Below are 19,065 nucleotides of genomic sequence, written 5' to 3'. Positions count from 1 at the left end.
GATTCTTGAACAATACGTGGTTTACAACTTCTGCCTTACGGAAAAAATCCCTCTGGGACATGGAGGTCAATATATTCATTCAGTCTGAATTTGGTTGTGTGTCATCTTATATAAAACACCCAGTGTTTGAACATGTTTTCACCAAGTAAACTTTGGTTTCAGTAAGAAGAGTCTTTAATATTAAATGTCTGTCTTCCTAAGGACAATATGGGGAAAAGTGTACATTCCCTCCCTTTAACAAATGGGGAAACTGAGGCAAAGAGAAGGGCAGGGTCTGTCCAAGGTCACAGAGCAGGTTGGTGCACAACTGGTCTCCCCTTTCTCAAGCTATGCCCCTGCACTTTATTTTCTCTGTTCAGCATCAGAATCCCTTTCCTGCACTTGGGGATCTGTCTCTCCACTGCCTCCCACTTCAGACATTCCCAAGGCCAGATACTCGCTTTCGCAGCATCCATTGCAGAAGAACATGAGCATGTGATCTGGATTCAGTCAATTATGTCCTCACATCCACGATTCTGACTCCAGAGCCAGGCTGTGGATCTGGCACCCATTGTCCTTTTGATTCTGAAACCCCCCGATCTGGTTTGGGACATCTGCAAACAAGAACCTGCTTGATAAAATGTCTAGTAGATTAAAACTGAACTGACGTAACCTACGTCTGGGGCTAGGAAAACCACTGGTGTCACCTGAAATTCTTGGTCTCATAATCTCCTACTTAGAACATTTCTCTGAGGTTATCTGAATTTCATGTATTTTCATTGTTATCTTTGTTTAATTATAGCCCCATACTTTCTGTTTTAAAGATTTTATTTCTTTTCAGAGGGAGGGGGAGGGAGGGAGAAAGAGGGAGAGCAAGATCAATTGGCTGCCTCTCATACAACCCCAATTGGACCTCGTCTGCAACTCAAAGTATGTGCCTGACTGGGAATCAAACTGGTGATCCAGCGACCCTTTGGTTAGCAGGCCAGTGCTCAATCCACTGAGCCATACCAGTCAGAGCCTATACTTTTTTTTGAAATGTTTTCTTTTTTTTAACTCAAATATGCCCTGGCTGGTGTAGCTCAGTGGATTGAGTGCGGGCTGCGAACCAAAGTGTCGCAGGTTCGATTCCCAGTCAGGGAGCATGCCTGGGTTGCAGGCCATGACCCCCAGCAACCGCACATTGATGTTTCTCTCTCTCTCTCTCTCTCTCTTCCTCCCTTCCCCCTCTAAAAACAAATAAATAAAATCTTAAAAAAAAGAAAAAGAAATGTCTAAAAAATTCAAAGATGATTCTGATCATCATGGTTCAAGAATATTCAAATACTAAAGCAAAAGAAACAAATGTTAAAGATTGGTCTTCAAACATCATAGCCAATGACCCCACGCTTGCCTATGATCTTGGCAACATAAAACCATATCCACAGCACAGTGGCTACCAAACCATTCAGCAGAGATTCCTCGACTGAGCTGTTGGCAACTACCAGTCTGAGCACTAGTGGCCGTGTTTTTCCAGCTCTGAACAGCTGTTGGGATCTCAGCAGGGGATGGAGGAATCAGCTCAACGTTGGCCTACTGCCAAAATGTGGCCACTTGAGGTTTCAAGGCTTCTGGTAAGTCTCTGCTACATTAACCTTGGGGTCATTCTCTGCGAGGTTACGGACAAATCGGGCCAAGGATCTAGGATGGAAATCTAATTATAGCACATACTTTAATTTAAAAACCTTACAAAGTAGAAAACTTTGAAGCTTCTGAGATGAAAGCAGTACACAGACACCCACAATCAATTCAAGATGATCAATGTATTTTATTTCTTCTAGTCTCCTCCCTGTATGTATACATATATATGTATATATTTAAAATCTATAAATTTACATATATACCCATCTAAAATAAATATTTTTAAAAGTAAAAATATACATTTTTATGAAATGGGATTATTTTCTATGCGCAATGTGGTAGCCGGTGTATTCTTCTAGCGCCCTCTCCATTGTTTTTTGTTCCCAAGGGAGGTTAGTGGTGGCCATATGACTTGATCAGATCACAGACATTTTCCTGTCTTGGAAACCTGTGGAGGCAAATGTCCAGACAGAACCTCCAGTTCCTGGGCTGCTGAGTGACTCTTACAACACAAACTCACTGTGTGCGAAGCAAAGAAATCACCCTTAGTTCCCTTCAACCACTTTGATGATGGGGATATTTGTTACAGCAGCATATAACCAGCCTGTCCTGACAGATACCATTTTTTAAGCCCTTATTTTGAAATAATTAGAACTCACAAGAAATTGCACAAATAGTAGAGAGAGGTCTCATTGGCCCCTTCCCCCAGCAACCCCCATGGCTGATAACATCTCGTGTAACTATAGTACTTGATTAAACACAGGAAACTGACACCAGTACAATACAATGAACAAGACTATAGACTGAACTCAGATTTTATTGACTGATACCATTTTGCAGCCCATTCCCTCCCTTTCTGTCACATATAAGCCTTTTCTCACACTCATGAAATGACGTTTAACGGCTGACCAGTATCTTCTGGCCGAACCTTGGCAGGCACTGCCACCCTATCACTGCTGAGCACTTGCATTCCCACCAAAAACATTAAAATAACACCCCTTTGTATTTTTGTATCTCTAATGATACCTTTAAGATAAATTCCTGAGAAAAGGGTATCAACATTTTAAATTGTTAGTCAAATTTCTTTTCAGAAAGCCGCAACCAGGTACAACCACGGATATGAGGGCCTGTCTTCCACCACCTTGCCAACACCGCATGTTATCATTTAACAAATCTTCACCAATTTGTGGGGCTTCTAAAGATAAACAGAAAATAGGAAGGACTCCTCCACAGTCAGTTCCTCTAAGTACCAGTATTTACTCAGCAAACAAGCTGGGATTTTTCAGTTTCCACCAAATCCTCTTTCCCACGCCCCCCTCCCGTTCGTGACTCATCAACAAGCCTTCACGGGTGTCATGGAATATGCTTTGAAACACACGGTGTAGGATTCTTTCAGGGAGGGCCTACATGCTGCCTCCCCCAGAATGTCAACAAAGGCAAGAAGAGGCAGGAGGGACACTTGAGAAGAGGCTCAGGGGAAGATGGGCCCAGTGAGGCATTATGGGACAAGGGACACACACTTGCCAATGTGTGGAAGTCTGCAGCATAAAATTTCAGTGCAGCTAAGGTTTAGTGATATCGCTGGAGAGATGCCAGGCTCAGACAATCAGGGCCCCACGTGAACTCAGGAATTCCAAGTCTGGAAGCCTCTGGGTTCTGGAACAAACAGCCTGGCAGCAAATGAGGGTGGAAGCTAGGGAACCAGGGAGGAGCTGACCTCACTGGTCCAGACCAGCAGTGGTGGTGGTGGTGACTCAGGTGGGATCGAGGATGGAGGAGACTGGGACGGATTGAAGAATTACTTAGAAAGGAGAGTGGGCTGGGCTGGGGGACTGACTGGATGGTGGAGCTGAGGGGAAGGGATGACAGCTGGGTTGAATTGCTGGGGGCTAATGGGACCACCTATGAGGTGGAGACACAGGAGCAGAATCAGGTGTGCGTGGAAGGTGACGAGTTGGGCTCTGGCCACCTCGGAAGTATTAATGCCCCAGAAGATACAGATGACCTTGCTGCAGCAGAAATCTTTGAAACCATGACATAAACTAAAACCCAACTATTCTGTTGAATTAAACATTGGTGAGGAATCTAGAAATGGTTCTTAAAATGCATGAACATGTGTCTAGGCCTTGCCAGGTTGGAGAAGCTCCCAACTCTGTTCTCTTATCCTTGCCCCCAGGGGTAACGGTGCTTTGGGACATGGTGCGTTTGAAGTGTATCCTGATAGACCTTTCTCTAAACCTGTATACAGCAATGTGACATGAGATGGAGCAAATATCAGGATCCTGTGTGCGCACCCAAAATTGCATCTTACTGGACATTTCATTGTGCACCTTGCTTCTCTAGCCATAACAGTGCTCTAAAGATCTTTCCATGTGAGTTTAATTAGACTTGTGCCATTGTTTCAGGATGTTTCAATGTTGCTGTTGCTGTTTAAGAAATCACTCAACAGCCTAGTGGCTTAAAACAACACTTCATTCTCTCTCATGGTTTCTGCATCAGAAATGTGAGCAGGGCTCAGCTAGGTGGGTGCACACAGCTAAGGGAGAGAGCTGGAGCAGCTGGAGGCTGGCCAGCCATCTTTCCCCTCACATGGTCTGGGCGGACTCTCAGCATGGGCCTATTTGGGCTTCCTCATGACATGATGGCCTCCAGGCACCTGGGCTGTTTCATGGTAGCTGATGGCTTCCAGTGAGTGTTCCAACAAGCAAGGTGGAAGCCGTGGTGCCTTGTATGACCCATTCTTGGCAGTCGCAGTGTCACTTCCACTGTTGTCTGCGGATCACCAGGGAGTCCCAAACCAAACTCAAGGGAAGAATTTGGGACTGCAGACTGGTGCAGCCACTGTAGAAAACAGTAGGGAGTTTCCTCAAATAATGAAAAAATGGAACTGCCTTACGACCCAGCAATTCCACTTCTGGGAGTATAACCTAAGAACCCCGAAACACTAATTTGAAAGAATATATGCACCCCAATGTTCATTGCAGCATATTTACAATAGCCAAGATCTGGAAACAGCCCAAGGGCCCATCAGTAGATGAGTGGATAACAAAGCCGTGGTACATTTACACAGTGGAATGCTACTAGGCTGTAAAAAGAATGAAAACTTACCTTTTGCAATAGCACGGATGGACCTGGAGAGTATTATGCTAAGTGAAATAAACCAGTCAGAGAAAGACAAGTGCCGCAAGGTTTCACTTATATGTGGGATCTAATGAAAATGAACTAACAGGCAGAAACAGACTTATGGATATAGAGAACAGACTGACAGCTGTCAGAGGGGAGGGCGCGGGGGTTGGGTGAAGAAGGGGAAGGGATTAAGCAAAACCAAATACGTGTAGACTCTGTCTGGATGAGGGGAGTTCCAAGGCTCTAGAGCTGCATGTGGGACGGAGATGTCTCGGCGGTGTTCCATCACACGTGAAGTCCCAGCAGCCCTGACCACCCCTCCCGGCCCAGCTGTGCCAGGCACTCCGTGGCTCCGGTCTCACCCTGACGCCTGACATTTCAGCCTTAAGCCATTCCATAGAAATTGCCACCCATGACTTGCTGTCCCCTCTGTCCTCCCCCCGCCCCCCAACACAGGAGACCTGCGCTCCACTGTTCAACCCCTTCCACTCCCCCAGGCTGGGGCCTTCCCTCCAGACCCAGTGCACGCCCCAGCCCCGGAGAACTTCTGTGGCCCACAAGCCTGACCTCAAATCTGTGTGGTCCTGGGCAAGGGCCTCAACCTTTCTGAGTCCCGCGTGTATCACCTGTGATATGAGAATGAAGCCTCCCAACCCTCAGGGTTGGTGAAGTGGGGGAAGAAGGCGCTGATGGAGGGGAGGGGCCAACTAGGCACATGGGTGCTGAGAGTGAAGGCTGGTGGGGGTTAGGGGGAAGCAGCAAGCAGCTGCTACCAGGAGTAGCAGGAGAGGCCCCAGGTTCATGGCCAGTGTCCACATGAGGTTGGTGCCAGGACTTCAGGCCAAGGTTGGTGTGGGAGAGCCAGGCTAGGGGGCCTGCAGCCCTGACCTCCCACCCCCACCAGAGCCCAGGTGTCCCTGGGTGACCGTGAAACTTGGCTTTGCACATGTGGATGCTCAGCCAAAGTAAATCTTCCAGTTGATTCTTTCCCCTCTTTTTAAAAAATCCTCACCAGAGGATATATTTATTGATTTTAGAGAGAGAAACCAGGTATTGAACCCACAACCTACGTGAAGCGACATGACCAGAAACCTAACCCGCAACTTTTGGGTGTCAAGGATGATGCTCCAATGGACTGAGCCACCCAACCAGGACCCCCATTCCCTTCACTTCTTTCTCAGAAAAATTATTTTACTTTTAATTGTCACAGCAGAAACACAGAAGTACCTAAAGAAGGAAGTAGAAACGTTCCCAATCATCTTTTTTAATCTCCCAGTGGGCTGAGAGGTGCAGAGAGCGGCCCAAGGTCACACAGCCTGGAAGAGGCAGGGCCAGAGAGTGCCTGTAAAGGTTCCGGTGGAGTGGGCCCTTCTCCTCTCCTTGCCTCCTTGTCAACAGCTAGAAATGCAGAATGGACAGATGGAGCCCATGCAGCCACCTTGGGCCATGAAGTAACCTTGGACCTAGGAGTGGCACACAGTGAGGCGACAAGACAGGAGCTGTTCTGCAACCCTTTCAGGCACCAATGCCAGACTCTGACATGAGAGTTATGAACTCATGTCTAGCTCGCCAATATTATAATTTTGCTGCCATTCAGTAACAAACCATATTGTCATATTTTTTTCATTTTCAAGTTCTAAGCGTACCTTTTTCCCTCCTCAAGGGACTCATTTTTATCTTTTTAAAATATATTTTTAAAGAGAAGGGAAAGAGAAAGAGAGGAAAGAAACATCAATGTGGGGTTGCCTCTCACACACCCCTCACTGGGGACCTGGCCTGCAACCTAGGCATGTGCCCTGACTGGGAAAAAACCGGCGACCTCTTGATTCACAAGCTGGCGCTCAATCCACTGAGCCACACCAGCCAGGACAAGGGACTCCTTTTTAAATTAGCCTCATCCTGAATAGCATGAAATCAAGTGTTTGGTGAACTGATTTTTTGGGTAAAAATTAAAATAAATTCAAATATATTAAAATAAAGTCAAAGCTGTTTTAAAAAATGTGGACTTCCAAGATGAATGATGGCGCAAAGGCCTTGGCAAATCTCATCCCTGATAGTGTCAATAAAACTAGATAAAGTTGTCATCAACAACCAGACTGGGATTCTGGAGGTTTATCAAAGGCATTTGGCAAACTGTTTATTCAAGAAAAACAGACTGAATGGAAGAGCAGTGGGAGACTGAAACTTTTTGCTTGGGGCTGCCCCCTCAGCTTGCCCGCCCCCCCCGCCTGGGGCCTCCCAGCTCCTTCCCACCACCATAAAATTCACTGCAGAGGGGGCTGACTTGATTTGGAGCCGGGGACACTGGACACGTAGGAATCTCAGAGTAGAATGAATGAGCAAAGCCAAGATTTCCTAACTAGCTTGAGGTGGGGGTCCTGTTTGCAACAGACTGATAAACTCAGGAGACACCGGGAATGAGACAGCCTCAGCTGGCCCCACACATCCAGAGGGTCTGCACGCCCGCTTGGGAGAGCCGGAGAGAGCCCCATCAATCCACAAATCTACGCAACCTGCTCAAAGGGAGGCCATGTGCTGAGAAAATGCAACAGGGATGGGCAGGGGGCGAAGGTAGGTCAGACCCGCAAAATGCCCCAGCCCAGGCCGCTGGCACGGGGCCTTACTGACTCGGGTGTGTGAGCACCGCCTCTGAGCCGTGCTGGCTGAGCTGGAGGCTAGGCTGACCAGTGTGACTCCTAGAGGAAGCCAGGTTAAAGATGAGGAATTAAAAAGAAAAACTGAGCAGAGCCATCGGCTGCTGCACACTGTGTGGGAAACAGACTATAGTTAGTCCAGCAACAGCTAAACAAACAAAAAACAAAACACCCCACTTCCCCACAGAAGAAACCGGAATCCAGAGTTGTTACCATCTACTATTTTTAAAATGCCCACTTGAGAACAAAAAAATCCTGAGACATGTTTAAAGAAACAGGAAAGTGGCCTACACTGAGGAAGAAAGCAGTCAACAGAGCCTTTCTCCGAGGGGCTCCAGCCGCTGGACTTCAGAACAGCCATTATAAACATGTCCACGGTACCAGAGGAAACCGCGTCTGAGGAAGTGAGGAATGAAAGGCAAGGACGACGAGGACGACTCGGGAGAGAAAAGAACTTGAAGGAGGCTCTGAACTTGGAAGCCCTCCCTGCTCGTGAGGCTCCAACATGCCCTTGGCTTCTTGCGTCACCGCACTGACCGCTCTGTACAGCCCGTGCCTGTTTGCGTGACCACCTCCCTGCTCCCACCTTGGCTGCAGACCCGGCAGGGACAGCGCTGCCTGCTCCCTGTGTGACCACAGGCCCCGGGGCTGTGCCTGGGCTGCCGGACTTTGCACTGCCAATGTGCCAGGAGCCGGGAATGAGTCCACCAGGAGGCAAGGTTACGAGTTTTGCTGTTGGTTTAATTTATTACTGTTTGACATCCAGTGACACTGACATACCCCTGCCGGGCCTGCGGACCCCGGGCCCCGGCGAGCGTGACCTGTCCAGTAAAATACAGTACAAGGAGTGGACGGCTACACACATGCATCCACGGCTTAAACTACAGTGATTCCAAACTGCGGCCCAACAGTACTGCCAGGAAAGGAAAAAAAAAACAGGCGTTGTGTGTTCCCCGATTCATAATTCTTTTTTGTCATTTTAAACAGTTAATGCTGTTAACAAATGCTACTGATGCCAGGACAGGACCAGACACAAACAGCCCTACATCTTCTCTGCCGTATAAATATGGAAGATTTGCGTTTATACAGTTTTCCCCCATGTCTGAAACTACATCTGCTGCTACCCGTTACTGCTAAGGGCTATACTGCCTCGGCTCTGGGACGAGGGACTCAAGGTCGAGACTCTGGAATGTCGGGTTCAGTCTTCTTCGCTGCCACTTCCTGAGCGATCCTGGAGGGGGGACAGGGGGACAGAGCAGGAGTCAGCACCCTCGAGGGGACCCTGAGACTGAGACCCTGATGCAGGGGTGGGTGGGGGAGGGGGCTGTGAGCACAGCACAGACACGGTGAGGCTGGAGGAGGAGGGGACCCCCTCTGCCACACAACACCCCAACTTTCTCCCGAGGGCTGGCCCCTGTACCCTCTGCCCCATGCCCCGACCTTGGGCTTCAAAACAAATCACCGTGGCTGTTCCTGACCTCAGAAGATCTTTGCCCTTGAGTTTGAACATTTTAAGCAGCTTGGCAAGGGCCATCAAAGGCCCTGCTGGGCAGAGGGGGCAGTGCTGTAGCCCAGACCTCCGCCCCGTGGTCAGGACATCGCTGACACCCTCACAAGGTCACGTGAGTCTGTGGTCAGATTTATTCTCAGGCACTTAGTTTTGTTGTTAGTGCAGACGGCTGGAGAAGGATAACACCAACATGGCGCCCACTGAGCTTGGCCAGGAGCCCAGTCCCATAATCCAGCCCACTTCCATGCTTTGTGGAAGTAGACGCTGAGGCTCAGAAGTGAAGTGAACTGCCAGGCCCCACAGCAGAGAAGGGCCAGGTGTCCAGACTGGGACTGGGGAAAAGCTTATTTAAATTCAGCAAGCGGTGTGATCCCACCCCCCACCCCTCCAAAACTTCCTGCTGTGGACTTCATAAGCCTGTGGCTTCTCCCGGTGTGTGGGGACTGCAGCCTGCAACCTGGGATAAGCAGCGGCCCCATTCATGGTGTTTGCTCCACGTCGTTTTATAACTGGGGAGCCAAGGACTTTTTTTTTGTTTTTTTTTTTTTAACCCACTGGCATTGTTAGGAAATGTTCCTAGGCAGACCAAAATGGAGCCTTGAGCAGAGGCCTGGGTACACAGTGCCTGTCACATGGGGCATGGCCACTGTGGCAGGTGGGACTAGACGGAAGGCACTGTGTCTGCTTGGAGAAGACAGACGCTGACAGGACGGCCCTGGGGTCCCGGGCAGGCAGCTGTGCGGCAGGACCAGAATGGGTCCACCACCCTGCCCCCAGATGCCCACTGGTGCTAAGAGCACTGGTTCTACCATTACATGGCCTTGGGCATGAGATACATGTGACATGACACCGAGCCTCAGTTTCCCCATCTGTGGAGTGGGGATGTGAGAGTATCACCCTCACGGGCACCAGGTGTAAGGGTCCAAGGCCTGACAGAGGATGGACTTCCAACGACCCAACTGCTACCAGACACCTGCTCCCGCCCGTCCCAGGGCCCTGGGGCCTTACCTCTTCCTGCTCCTCCTCACTGTCATCGTCACTCACCACCGGCTTGGCCCGGGACCCGCGGCTGGGCCGCCGCCGGCCCCCCTTCAGCCGATCCTGTGCCTTCTCCTTCCGGCCCAGCTTGATCTTCACTTTGACTGAGCGGGCTGGGGTGGGGACCAGAGAAGGGAGAAGAGAAGACATGAGCCTGGGAGAGCACGGCACCTCCCAAGCTGGGCGGGCTGTGAACAGACGGGGCCGCAAGGGCAGCGGTTCTCTCAGGCAGGCGCGAACCCTGAGATCGCGGCCGTCCCGGGAAGCCACAGCCACCCCCACCCCAGCACCCCAGGACTCACACTCAGACTCCGAGCCTTCTTCCTCGCCTTCCTCCTCCTCCTCACTCTCCTCCCCTTCACTGTCATCCTCTTTCTCTATTTTCTGCCGCACACTGGTGAAAACGGACTGCAGGACAATGGAGTCTTCGTAGATCTGGGCAGAAGCACAGGGGATCGAGTGAGCTGGGTTCCAGTATGGGGTTGCCCACCCACCGCACCCTAGCCCAGCCACAGCTCTGGCCGGAGCAGCCCACGTGGGACAGAGGGACATCTCAACAGTCCTTTCCTCATCGGTGCTGGAGAAAACATGCGAGTTATAAACCATTTCCAGACAGACGTCATCAGGAGGCCCCTGTCCCAAACACCCAGGGGAGCCTGCTACACTTAGGCTGTGTCGGTGTTCCTTTCATCACAGGAAAGGACACATCCATAGGATTCCTTTCAAGAGAGTCCCCTAGTGAATAAAATCCTAAAATATATATGAACTGTCCATAGGACCATCCTAGATGGATGAGACTGAGGCTTTTTGTCTTTATTTTCTGCCCTTTTTTCTAGTAATGAACATCTACTGTTTTTGTAATCAGTAAAATATTCCAAGTTGCTGGGAATTATTTTCAAACTAGTCAACTCAGAAGGGAGCACGGGACATGCGATTTGGCGGCCTAGGTGGGGCCAGGTGCCTCCTCACCAGGGAGCCTTCCAGGTTGAAGGTCTGAGCGTTCTGGCACAGCAGCATGACGTCCTTCTCCAGGTCGTTGAGGCTGCGGTACTTGTGGTTGCGGATGCGCTCCTGCGGGTGGCCAGAGAAGCACCTTACCCCGGGACCTTACCTCATGCCTGGGGGCCCTGGGGCTGGGAGTCCCTCTGCTAAACAAGGTCACAGCCGGACTCTGGGTCCCTCTGTATAGACTCAGAAGCCCAGACCCACTGAACACAAAAGCTGCACGACTATAGCCTGAGCCGTGGGTAACCGTGAAGGAGCCCTGGTGACACACCCTCGGGACACTCGAGACCACAAGGAGCCCCAAGAGCCAATGATTGGGTCCCTGGCCAGGAGGCCCAAGGTCCTGGGTCAGACTCCCCCGAATACCAAACGCCAATGTGGGTGCATGCCTGTGAGACAGCCCCTCCCCCACGCTGGGGTTACCTTAATCTTCTTGAAGTCCACAGGTTTGCGGATGAGCTCGTAGTACTCGGGCAGCTCCTTGCGGGAGGGCAGCTGGATGAACACCTCACTGAGCTGCCGTCCGCTACTACTGTAAGGGTACACAGTGGGCATCACTCACAGGCCCTGCCAACTGGGGGAGCCTGACACCCCACTGTCTGATGACAAAGCGTGTGAGAAAGTCAAAGCCAACGCAGGAGTTACTTTCTGTACATGTGCTGTCTCGAGAGTTCTGGAACATTCCTGAGAGGCAGCCACGCATGGAGAGGCCAGGGATGCATTTCAATCAAGTCTCTGTGCTCAACCAACTTCCCTGACCCCCTCAGCCCGCGTGCCTCTAAAGGCAAAAGCCGTGGCAGTGGGAAGATCGCGACTGCGCACCATGCAAAGAGGTCTGCCTGTGCTGGGAGCACCAGCATTTCCAGAGGGAGATGCTTTTTTGTAAGTGCGTTGGGTGTCTCTTGCAGGCAGCACTCAGGAGCAATGAACTTCAGAGAATTTAGCAAAAACCCAAGAGAAAAGATGTCCCGCAGCAAGACATTAGTGAAAGATAAAAGCTGTTTTCTAGTCCTTCCCACTGAGAGAGCACCTGTTTTCACAGGGGAGCAGAGGAAGGGCGTGCATGTGTGGCCATGATGGGTGACCTGGCCTCCTTGCACCCACTGCTGGGTCTCACTTTGGGAGGGACCCCTGTATTGGGCCCACAGGTCATGCTGCACCTGGGCCAAGCTCTGTGCTAGGGACAGGTGCTCAGAGATGACATCTCTCCTGGGGCCACCTGAGGAGGGAGTGGACAGCACACCAAGGACCCAAAGACCAGGGAGAAAACAGTGCCCACCAGTGCCAGTCTCCCTCACCATATTCACTGAGAATGGCGGTTTTGTCTCAGGAACCTAACCTGCCCCAGGCGTCCAGCAGGGTCTCCAAAAACAGGTAGCAGGCACCCAAGGCCACTGTCCAGGGATCTGGTGACCTGGTGGCGACCCTGTCCTCCAGGCCCAGTCTTCACCCAGGCACCCACATTGTGGTTTTGTCCAGGTCCTGCTGGCAAAACGTGTGGCCCGCTCCACTGCCCCCAGTCCTCTGGCTGCGTTACCCCTTGGGCTTCTTGGTCACTTCTCAGAGACTGCTGATTCGGGCCGGTGCCGCTAGCAGCCTGAGCCCCTTTGGCTTTGCTTCTTTTCTTTTCGATAGAATTCTCAAAGGATAGAGCAGCCCACCCACTCTGCCCCTCGGTCTGCAGTGCTCCACTCTGGTTTTGTTTACTACGCTGGGAGACAGCAGCTGGATGCCCCCATTTCATAATGGCCACAGGCAGCAGCGAGGTCAAGACTGCCTACCCGAGGCTGTTCCCAGTTGGGAACCCTGGAGGCCTTTTGCTCACTCGGGGTTTTTATGCATCATGAAGTGGGCCTTTGACTTAAAAGACGGGGGCTGTAGCCAGTCCCTGCACTAGCTGTCTGGGGCAACTGTCACTCGGTCCTTGCTCTGGGCCAGACACACTTGAACACAGGTGCTCACCACACTGTTAATCTAATGGCTGTGATGAGGGAACTGAGGCAGAAGTTCAGCCTGCCTTGGCTGGATGCCGCCCACCTCGCACCTTGCCTTCTTCCAGTGTTTCGTGAGGACACCAGCAAGCAGCACACCTGCTTTCCTCCTTTCAGCACATCCCGCCCTGTGTCAGGTCCAGCTGTCACAGAGAAGGGCAGGCACGACACTTTGAGGCTGCCATTCCCAACCAAGGGAGCCCATCCCTGTAGGCACAGGCTTCCTTTCTCTCATGAACAGGCTGGTGGGTTGTTTGGCCGCAGGCAACTGAATGGAACACTGAAGAACCCTCCCTTCTCCCAGCAGTGTCCTCCCACATGCTGGCACAGCGCTGAGGAGCACTGCGTTTTACACTGACCCAGGACTCGGGCCACAGGTGTAAAATAACACACACTCTGTGGAGCAATATAATCTCCCTTGCAAAGTGTAATGCACTCCAATTTCTACTCTATCCCGCTGAGAAATGCCGATGCTTCTCAGCTGCAACAAGCTCTGAGTGCAAACGGCCGAGATCTGGGTATGAGGGAGGCAGAGGTGCGAGAACCACAGGGGACTTTTTTTTCCCTTTTTTTTTATTTTAATCATTGTTCAAATACAGTTTTCTCCTTTTTACTCCCAATCCAGTCCCCCCTCCCACCCCTCCCCACCACAGGGGACTTTTAAAATTGCCTTTTCTCAGACAGCCGATGCCTCCTGGAAAGCCACTGATGCAACATTTTAATTGTTCAGAAGTCTCCTGGAGAGTCCCCCAAACACGCCAGGGGCCACAAGCTATCCGGGCTGGCTCACCAACCCTCCTCATCTCTTTATCAGAGGGGGGTGCCCCATAGCTCCCCAGCTCCCGGGAATAAACCCAAAGTCTTCCAGGACAGGCTGTCCATAGCCTCTGATGTCAGCACCCTCACACCCACGTCAGGGCCCGCAATGCCACTGTTCTTTGAGAAACCCAGCTCCTGCCCTCACCTCACCACAAATGTCACCTTCTCCTCTGAGTGTTCCGATACCTGCCCGCCTTGGCCCCACACCTCTTACTAACAAAGGAGGTTTGAGCTGTAAGATACAGGTACAAATCTTCAGCACTTGTCTCTCCGAGGTGCCCAAGGGTCCTGTGAGCCTCCCTGACCTTCGACACTGGCTGAGCTTGGCCTCTTCTTGAACTTGATGTTACAGGATCACACAGGGTGGGGGAGCTCCCAGGCCTGGCAGCACACCTCACTGCCATCTGTGAGAGGCTGATCCCTGCGGCATGTGTAGCAGTAGCCCACTGTTTACACACAGCTGCTTCGTGCCCCAGGGCAGGCAGCCCCTGCGGTCCACTGGTCCACTTGTCTACCTGCTGTTGAGGGGCACTCAGGCTGTGTCTGCTTTTAGCTACTACACAAAAGAAGTGGCTGCAGACACGTGTCCCACTGTTTGGCTCGCATCTCTCTCGGGAATTTACCTGAGGACAGAAGCGATTGGTCCCAGAGTGGGGGACACTCAGGCCGTGTCCACTCCCTCCAGCAGCAGGTGAGCCATCCTGGTTCTCCTGTCACCCTTCCTCGATGTGGGTGTCCTGTGCCTTAGATGAGAGTGGCCATCTCCCTGTGGTTTTAATTCACATTTCCTTGATGAGCTGAAGCTGGGCACCTTTTCACAGGGCAGTGATGGGCCGATAGCCTCTTTCAGGCACACCAGTTCATGTTTTTCCTTCGCCCAGAAGTGCTCTGTGGGACACATTTATTGCATCCTCCTTCTCCAGTCTATGGCGTACCTTCTTACTTCCTGGGTGGTCTTGTGGTAAATGGATCTCAGTTTTACCCCAACTCTAATCAATCAATATTTCCTTTTTTTTAAAAAGAAAGGTTTACTTCTCATTATCTTCAATGTGGGGCTGCCCCTTGCACATCCCCTACTGGTGACCTGGCTTACAACCCAGGCATGTGCACTGACTGGGAATTGAACTGGTGACCCTTTGGTTCGCAGTCTGGCATTCAATCCACTGAGCCATACCAGCCAGGGCTCAATATTTCCTTTTATACTTGGTGCTTCTCCTTGTCCTGTTATAGAAATCTTTGCCTACTCCAAGGTTACAGAGATATTGCATTTTTTTCTAGAAGCTTTGGTGTTTTCACCTTTTTACATTATTAGCTAAGGGACCAGTTACCCTGCATAGTTTCTGTCCACAGAAGTTACCATCCACCTGACAACACCCAGAACACGAGCCATGTGGACAGAGATGTTGCCTGGTTTGGCCACCACTGTGTATCTTTGGCACCTGGTATCTTTGGTACCTGGTACGAAGTCTAGTACACAGTATGTGCTCAATAAACATCCGATGAATGGAGGAAGAGTGTTCAGGGTGAAAGTCTCAGGGTCACAAGGCAGGGCTTAAACCCAGGTCTCAAGGTCACCTCTAACTAGGGTGCCTCACCACCGCCCACCCTGCGTGGTCATTTATACACCATCCTGTTACAGAAAAGACTCTGGAAGCCACTACCAGGAGGCACAGAGCACAGCACACCAGCCTCCTGTCTCCTGTGGGCCGTACCGTATCTGTCACAATTACTGAACTCTGCCGTTGTTACACAGAAGCAGCCACCGAGTTTCCACAGGCAAATGGGCTTTGCCTATGTTCTAGTAAAACTTCATTTATAAACAATACAACTTGAATTTCATATAATTTCACATCATGAAATAGTCTTTTACTTTTCTCAAAATCATCTAAAAAACATTCTTAATTCACAGGCTACCCATACACAGGTGGTAGGCCCTTTTATTCCCCCCTTTCTGATTTGCAGATTTGGTTTGCTGACCCCTGGTGTGAAAACAACAGAATGTAACAGGGGTGGTAACATACTACTTGATGCCCTTACTTCTGCATCTTTTGATGGGACAGACATCAAAAAATGGATCACAGCACTATCCTTCCTTTGAGCTCCCATGGTCTCAGGCAGGCATAAGCAATCAAATCAAAGATGATGCTCAAGATAGAACCTACTTGCCAAGCATAGACTCGGTCCCAATCTGCCTAGAAGGACTCCCTCAGCCCTGCTCTCCTTCCTGGAGTCCGGTTCAGACAATTTTCCTATGACATCTCTCCATGACATCATCTAGGCCTGGGACCATTTTCTCTTTTGACTCTCAACCAGTGAACTGAGCCAGCAAGGGTCCTGGACATGAGCCACTCAGTATTTTCAAACCTGATTTAGCAAAATACTTATCTGAAACAGATTCTCAGAAGGGTATTCCATAAACAAAATTTGAAAATGAAATAATGAAACACACTAAAAGACAACTGTACTAGTACAGAATTATTTCCTAGGTTCAATATTTGGACACATTACCAAATTAAAGACATCCTGAAGATCAGAAAAGAAATCTGGGGCAGATCCATTTATCAAGAGCCTCCACCTGCTGGGCATCCATCCAACCCTAAAAGTTGAATCTCAGGGTTGAGTTTACAGATCTGTGATACAGAAAAAAGTTCTGGCTAAGCATGAGGGAAATGATGTTCCCGAAGGAATCTACCAACGAGAATGGTCTGTGGGCCGCTGCCCTGCGTTCCCGGCACTCTCCCAGTGCAGAGAGAGGGCGAGGGGAGCTTCAGTGCAGGGTCCACATGCTGAGGGCCACACTGGCTATAGGTTCTGATGATGACTGTCTAATGAGCCAACATTTCTGATGAGCTGACCGTTTCAAATGAGCCAATGACACGTCTGGAGGGGTGCATATCTCTTAATTCAATTCAATAATAAATTCCAAATCTCATTAAAAAAATTTAAGAAAACCTGACTCCCCCTTGTCCCCTTGCCAAGTAGCCCAATCTGGGAAACCACTTAGTTTGAGACCTTGTCTTGGAAAAAAGACCCTGAGCTTGGAGGAGAGGCAGAGGGCCCAGGTCACAGAGCAGGTGGCACACCTGGATCATAATCCAGGCAAGCTCCTAAGTGTGGCATGTACATTGTGTGTATGTGCCAGCTTCCCCAAGCAGACCATGAATGTCATGAGGGCCGGCACTGTGCTGTGTTCTGCTGCAGCAGCTGCCCAGAATGCATTAGCAGTGGGTGACCAAGATAAGAACAGAGCACCCACGAATGGTGTACGGCATTGCAGAGGGCATTTCTCAGAGGCGGGCAGAGTTGGTCATGCAAGTGCAGGAGGCCCAAGGCCACCTTCTGCAGGGCTGAGGGACCACGGCCTCAAGAAGTGTGCTTGCTTGTCTGAATTACTTAGTGCCAGCAGCTCCCAGAGTGCTGAGCAGGTCCATGATAGGGGAGGCCTCAGGACTGCAGGGTCCCCACACTGGGCACCTAGAACACCAGGGGTCCTCCCGTCTCCCCAGAGCATGGGTCGGGCTGTGTGTGGGGGTCAGCAGGCTGGAAAACTGCTGCTGCCGTGCAGGGCTGTGGACCTCACCTCCACACCTACCTGGAAACCCTCATACCCACTCATTCTTCCTTCCTTTTTGGTAATTTTTAACCTTAATTCACTGACATTTCTAACTAGTTTCACCTCAAAGTTCAACATTTCTTAATTCAGCTTTCCATTCTTTTACCTAGCTGTTTCTTGGCTTAATTTTAAATTTTACCTGTTTTTTTTTATGATTTCTCATTTACTCCACCTTATCTTCAAATGCTTTTCTCCAACACTTTCCTCTGCTTTTCTGTTTCCCACTCTTTCTTTCCTGTGTTATCTGCTTACTATCTTCTGTTTTCATGAACGCCCCCTTTTGTTTGCCCTGCACACACAAGAGCACTGCTTGCTGAACTGCACTGCACACGTTAGAAGGTCCTCACATGGCTGGGACTCCAAGGGAGGCAGAGGGGAGGAGGGTCAAGGCTCCACCCGTTCACCCAAATCTACTTGTTTCCGGAGTCCAGGTACCTGTCCCTGTCCTGTTTGGAGCTCTATGTAATTCTAGTTTCAAGACCCCACTAAACCTGCTGCCCTGTTTTGTTCTGGGTGATCTGTCTCCACCATGGCAATCACCGGCAGGGAGTGAAGCTTGGGGATGGAAGCAGTCTGATAAACACGGCAGGTGGAGTAGGCTCCAACACATTCAGTGGCAGGCTCAAAACCTCAGCACAGCTCCACCAGGCCGCCCAACCAACCCTTCTGTGGCCCTGGGCCCCAGTGGGCCTTTAGCCGGGCCCACACCCACACTCAGGCTGGCCTGGGGCTCAGCATGTTTCTCAAGAAGTCTGATTTTGGTGCTTCTTATGTGAAACCCTGGGCTGGGAGCTGAGCAAACAGTGCTGACCCCATACCTAGATCTGCAGGCAGAGAGCCACCTCCCTCCAGATAGCACTTGTTCCGAGCTCAGGCTCCAGATGAGGGGCCACCCGGCCTTCCAAAGGCCCAGCTAAAGAAGCGGGAAGCCTCTCTGCCCCCTCAGGGTAGGGTTCCCACCCTGTCCCAAGGGCGCTGGGAGTCACCTGTGGCGACCTCTCCTAGAGAATGCATCACTGACTCCCTTCCCTGGGGCTTGTTGCCTCAACCGTTTTTTCTTGGAAATCAAGTTATAACCCTTCTGAAGAGCCACCTTCTTTTTGATTCTAATCAAGAGGGTGCAAGGGCAGAGGAAAAGTGCCTCCAAGCACTGGGCAGAAGGTGCCCCCACAGATCTGGCTGAGGCCCTCCTTCACCCCCATTGAGGGTCTGCATGACCCCAAGTAGGGATTCCAACTTTTGTACTGCAGTGGAAACTGAGGCAGAGAGATGCATGTTGAAACCAGATCTCTGTGATACTCAAGCTTGACAAGACAGCCCCTACAGCTACTGCGGCCTGGGGAGCATGGAAGAAGTTCTGTGGGGCCCTCTGGAGCCTACCCGTTGAGGCAGCGCCTCCAGCAAATGTACTTCTCAGAAGCCTTTCCCAAGGCCCCAAGGGTGGGCCCTGAGCACACATCTGCTAGCTGTCATTTGCAGACAGCGCCAGAACGCCTCCGAAGGATCAAGAAACAACTGTCCGCAAGAAGGTCCCCACTTGACCCAGGAGCCTGTGCCTAACTTACTTGTATATTTATGTTATAATGAAGTGTAAACTCCTAACTCCAACTTAAAAATTCAGATTTCAATTCTGGCTGTTGACCAGCAGGTTCTTTGACACCATTTAAGATTTCCAGTCACTAAGGAGAAGGCACATACGAGGCCCTGCTC

The 19,065-nt window shown here is 50.6% G+C and overlaps 1 protein-coding gene across 6 annotated transcripts in view; it reads right to left on the bottom strand.

Moving 5' to 3' along the window:
• Nucleotides 1-8,099: 8,099 nt before the first annotated feature.
• Nucleotides 8,100-19,065, bottom strand: part of SMARCA4 (SWI/SNF related, matrix associated, actin dependent regulator of chromatin, subfamily a, member 4) — an 84,569-nt gene continuing 73,603 nt past the window's right edge. For 4 of the 6 annotated variants that reach the window (XM_036034354.1, XM_028520637.2, XM_028520639.2 and 1 more), the window contains 5 exons: nucleotides 11,356-11,464; nucleotides 10,897-10,998; nucleotides 10,230-10,362; nucleotides 9,898-10,040; nucleotides 8,100-8,610 (listed from right to left, as the gene is read on the bottom strand). In XM_036034354.1, the coding sequence (XP_035890247.1) occupies nucleotides 8,578-8,610; nucleotides 9,898-10,040; nucleotides 10,230-10,362; nucleotides 10,897-10,998; nucleotides 11,356-11,464 (520 nt within the window). In that variant the 3' untranslated portion in view covers nucleotides 8,100-8,577. The remainder of the gene's footprint in view (nucleotides 8,611-9,897; nucleotides 10,041-10,229; nucleotides 10,363-10,896; nucleotides 10,999-11,355; nucleotides 11,465-19,065) is intronic. The other 2 variants (XM_036034352.1, XM_028520634.2) reach the window with 1 other exon arrangement.

This window comes from Phyllostomus discolor, chromosome 8, assembly GCF_004126475.2.
Source record: "Phyllostomus discolor isolate MPI-MPIP mPhyDis1 chromosome 8, mPhyDis1.pri.v3, whole genome shotgun sequence".
NCBI classification, from domain to species: Eukaryota; Metazoa; Chordata; class Mammalia; order Chiroptera; family Phyllostomidae; genus Phyllostomus; species Phyllostomus discolor.
The sequence above is the reverse complement of the archived record's forward strand: the minus strand, read 5'-3'. Positions and strand labels throughout refer to the sequence as shown.